The sequence below is a fragment of the Silene latifolia genome, chromosome 7 (assembly GCF_048544455.1).
Source record: "Silene latifolia isolate original U9 population chromosome 7, ASM4854445v1, whole genome shotgun sequence".
NCBI classification, from domain to species: Eukaryota; Viridiplantae; Streptophyta; class Magnoliopsida; order Caryophyllales; family Caryophyllaceae; genus Silene; species Silene latifolia.
In genome coordinates this window covers 37,173,866-37,178,420 of record NC_133532.1, presented here as the reverse complement: position 1 = coordinate 37,178,420, position 4,555 = coordinate 37,173,866, and the positions used below count along the sequence as shown (strand labels likewise).

Below are 4,555 nucleotides of genomic sequence, written 5' to 3'. Positions count from 1 at the left end.
GTCAGCGGGTGCAGAATATGCCCCATCAACACCAATATCAAATTATTTTAAACATCTTAAATTTTTTTTTTGTTGAAGTGCGTTGCTGACAAAAATATCTAAAACATTATGTATTACGGCAAATTAAATTACGGTTATTATACGGCTAGAAAATATGTACGGAATAATTTATCGCGCCATCTTTTTTAATTAAAAAAAAAGCCAAAATAAAATTGTGAGAATGTGTATTGTGTGATCCGCGGAATTCCCCTTCTCCAAGTTAAATACTTCGTATCTCGTAAGTAAATCTGTAATTAGTGTAATTACATCCCAAATTATTCCGTAATTAACCAATAATAACCGCCCCTAGTTTATTCTACTTCCCTCTTCTTCTCCAAGAAACCCCCACCCTATATAAACCCACCACACCATAACAAGTCCATCACATCTTACAAATCAAATTTCTCCACTTGATAACTTTTAACCACCTTGAGAAAATAAAAAATGGACACAAAAATAGGATCCTTAGACACGTGTCCACCCCCAAACAACGACATCTGTTGTCCAAGCAACCACCACCAATCCCCAACCCCACACGCACCAACGGCAACACTACTAGCCGCACCAGAAGCCACCTTAGGCCGACACCTGGCACGTCGACTAGTCCAAATCGGCGTGAACGACGTGTTCTCAGTTCCAGGCGACTTCAACTTAACCCTCCTAGACCACCTGTTAGCCGAACCGGGTCTGAACCTAGTGGGGTGCTGTAACGAACTGAACGCCGGGTACGCAGCTGATGGGTATGCTAGGTCACGTGGTGTTGGCGCGTGTGTTGTTACTTTCACTGTTGGTGGGTTGAGTGTGTTGAATGCTATTGCTGGTGCTTATAGTGAGAATCTTCCTGTTGTTTGTATTGTTGGTGGCCCTAATTCTAATGATTATGGGACCAATAGGGTGTTGCATCATACTATTGGCTTGTCCGATTTTTCTCAGGAGCTGCGTTGCTTTCAGACCGTCACTTGTTACCAGGTATCTACGTATGTACTTTAATCAATAAATATACGGTTATAATAATAAGTTTATTGTGAGACGGTCGTCTCATATATAATATAATGTTGTGTTTGGATGAATGTAGGCGGTGGTGAATAATCTAGAGGATGCACATGAGCAAATAGATACAGCGATATCCACCGCGTTGAAGGAGAGTAAACCGGTGTATATTAGTATAGGCTGTAATTTACCGGCGATTCCTCACCCTACTTTTAGCCGTGAGCCTGTTCCGTTTTCTCTTTCTCCAAAGTAATTTTCTAATTTTACTCTATTTTTTATTTTCGTTTTATGTTTCAGTTAATTTAATGTACTCACTCGTATGTGGTGTGGTTTTTTTACAACACGGGTGGTTCCATGACTCGATACCCCATTTAATAGAACCGTGCACCGTCTCATTCACTTTCTTAACAAATGGAGTATGGACGGGAAGGTTCTGGTGTATTTATGCATTGTTTTGTTTTTATGTAGTACCATGTACTCATATTTGTTTGTTAGTGGACCGACGTGTCACGCATGGTCATATTAAATACGAGTACATAGATTCTGTCACTTGGAAATGGTGGAAGTTATAATATAATGTAAAATATAAAGTTTAATGAGGTCTTATTGCCTTTTGCCTTTTTAATTCCGAGAACTGCATTTGTTTTCTGAGGTGGTTTTTGGGTATTTTGTATTTACCATTTGTGCCCTGTGTGAGGATGGTATGTTTGATTCCGGGTTTGTTGCCGTTGCAAAAATTATAAACTTAAAGTGGGGTCGATTAAAAATATTAACCGACAATAACAACATTAATAAAACTTGGGATTTACATTGGCGATTGGAACACCCTGCCTGTCTGATGGAAAGAATAGAGACCACTAGACCACTATAGTAATGTTACAATGTTAGGATGCTTCAACTCTAACCTGAATCTAAACGAGTATAATTGAATGGATCGATTACCTGCTCACTTGAGAAATGGTATTGTTGTTTCGATCAGGTGATTCTAGATTATTATGCTGTAGATAATTGATTATATAACATGTGTAATGGCAACAACAACTCATTTGTTTTAATACTCCGTATAAAACAAGCATTGATGTAATGTTAAACGTGAAATTTATTTATTTTTATCTGCTGAAACATTTATAACCTGGTTGACTGCTATTGGAATTACATTCAGTTCAATATACTACTATATACCTTTTCTGCCATTAAACCTTAGTGTGTGTTTTTGTTAGTTCCGACATGCAAAACTTTTTTATATACCTCATCGCCCTTATCTATGTCTGACAATAATTTAGGATGAGTAACCAGTTGGGCCTGGAGGCTGCCATTGAAGCAGCAGCTGAGTTTCTGAACAAGGCCGTGAAGCCTGTCATGGTGGCTGGGCCGAAAATGCGTGTGGCAAAGGCATGTGATGCTTTTGTTGAGTTAGCTGATGCATCTGGATATGCAATGGCCGTGATGCCCTCAGCTAAAGGTCTAGTCCCGGAGCACCATTCCCACTTTATAGGTACTTACTGGGGAGCAGTGAGCACTGCTTTCTGTGCTGAGATAGTTGAATCTGCTGATGCCTATCTATTTGCCGGTCCTATATTCAATGACTATAGCTCGGTCGGCTACTCATTGCTTCTCAAGAGAGAAAAGGCCATCGTTGTCCAGCCTGATAGGGTAGTGATCGGTAATGGTCCTGCTTTCGGGTGTGTTCTGATGAAGGATTTCTTGAAGGGATTGGCTAAGAGGATAAAGAAAAATACTACAGCGTTTGAGAACTATAGTAGAATCTTTGTTCCTGAGGGGCAGCCTCTCAAGTGTAACCCTACAGAACCTCTCAGAGTCAATGTTCTTTTCCAGCATATCCAGAAGATGTTGTCCAGTGACACTGCTGTCATTGCTGAGACCGGGGATTCATGGTTTAACTGTCAAAAATTGAAGCTTCCAAAGGGTTGCGGGTGAGCTTAATGTTCATTTACTTTTGAAAGGAGTTTGAACTATATTGCCCTGTATTATTGGCTCTGTATTGTATTAATGGTTAATTGATTCAATATCAGGTATGAGTTCCAGATGCAGTATGGATCAATTGGATGGTCTGTTGGGGCTACTCTTGGTTATGCACAAGCTGTTCCTGAAAAGCGAGTTCTTGCATTCATTGGCGATGGTAGTTTTCAGGTAATGTATCTCAATTAACCTTTCATGAAAGACCAAATTTGCATTTTTACCTTGTTGAGTACAGATCAAGTGTTATCTCTGCTTAATTGTTGAGATAATCTCGTATATATCTCTAATTCTCTATCTTGGTTAAATCTCAAGTATCTGTAATTCTTGTTTTCTCATTTGTGAATTTCTGCCCTATTATTCATGATAGTACGTCACTAAGGAAATGATTTCATATAGATTGTGCAAGACTGAATTTATTCATGATCTTTCTAGGTAACTGCCCAAGATATCTCGACTATGCTGCGATGTGGTCAGAAGACCATCATCTTCCTGATCAACAATGGTGGATACACCATTGAAGTTGAGATTCATGATGGTCCATACAACGTCATTAAGAATTGGAACTACACTGGTCTTGTCGATGCCATCCACAACGGAGAGGGAAAATGCTGGACAACCAAGGTAGGGCTTCAATCGTACTCCGTGTAACTTAGTTTAGTCATTGCTGGTCCATATAAATAATTTCGATTGACCTATGCCATGTAACTTAAAACGCCTATCTTCATGTACCTTATGGGCTATCGTTGTGACAATTGTAATGTGATACCATCTGATCTGAGAATCTGTGTTTCTGGTATCTGACATAGTTTCTGGGTTGGCATCAAACAAACAGGTATTTTGTGAAGAGGAGCTGGTGAATGCTATTGAGACAGCTACTGGACCGAAGAAGGATTGCCTCTGCTTTATCGAGGTGATTGTGCACAAAGACGACACAAGCAAAGAGCTTCTGGAATGGGGTTCCCGAGTTTCTGCTGCCAACAGCCGTCCTCCGAATCCTCAGTAACTGCTTTAGCATAATGACTAGAAATCTTTCCGAAATCCCCAGTAGTAGAGACTATAGAGGACTTGAATTTTATATTTTACTCGTAATGAACAATGATTTTGGTGTGTTTAAGTGTGTGGTTATCTTTAGTCATGATTGAATGTTGAAACTTGGCATTTGAGGTTGGGATTTGTTGGTGCCAGTCTGATGAGTATTAATGTGCATATCTGTTTCGGTTGAGCAGACTTGCTTTTGAATGAAATGTTCATATTTGTTTGGTTTTCTATAAAACTTTCATGGTCGGATTTGCAAGGTAAGCTGGTTGGACTTCGAGAGGGCAATAGCTCAAAAAACATTAGTCATGAGATTGTGACTATCCCATTATTCCCATATCCGGCATAAGATCCTATAGAACGGCATCTTATTTAGGCAATGAAAGAAAAGAAAAGAAAAACATAAAAAAAAAACAAAAAAAACAAAGCCCATGTTCAAGCTATTTGAAACGGATAGTGTTAGGGTGCCACCGGGTGACGCCCAAATTGGGTGCTACCCTCTCACAACCAT

The 4,555-nt window shown here is 39.5% G+C and overlaps 1 protein-coding gene across 1 annotated transcript; it reads left to right on the top strand.

Annotated features, from left to right (window-relative positions):
• Nucleotides 1-394: 394 nt before the first annotated feature.
• Nucleotides 395-4,253, top strand: LOC141592021 (pyruvate decarboxylase 2). Its single transcript, XM_074412562.1, has 6 exons — nt 395-1,008; nt 1,115-1,278; nt 2,313-2,963; nt 3,063-3,180; nt 3,442-3,630; nt 3,842-4,253. The coding sequence occupies exons 1-6, from the start codon at nt 484-486 to the stop codon at nt 4,010-4,012; spliced, it is 1,818 nt and encodes a 605-aa protein (XP_074268663.1). The 5' UTR covers nt 395-483; the 3' UTR covers nt 4,013-4,253.
• The last annotated feature ends 302 nt before the right edge of the window (nt 4,254-4,555 follow it).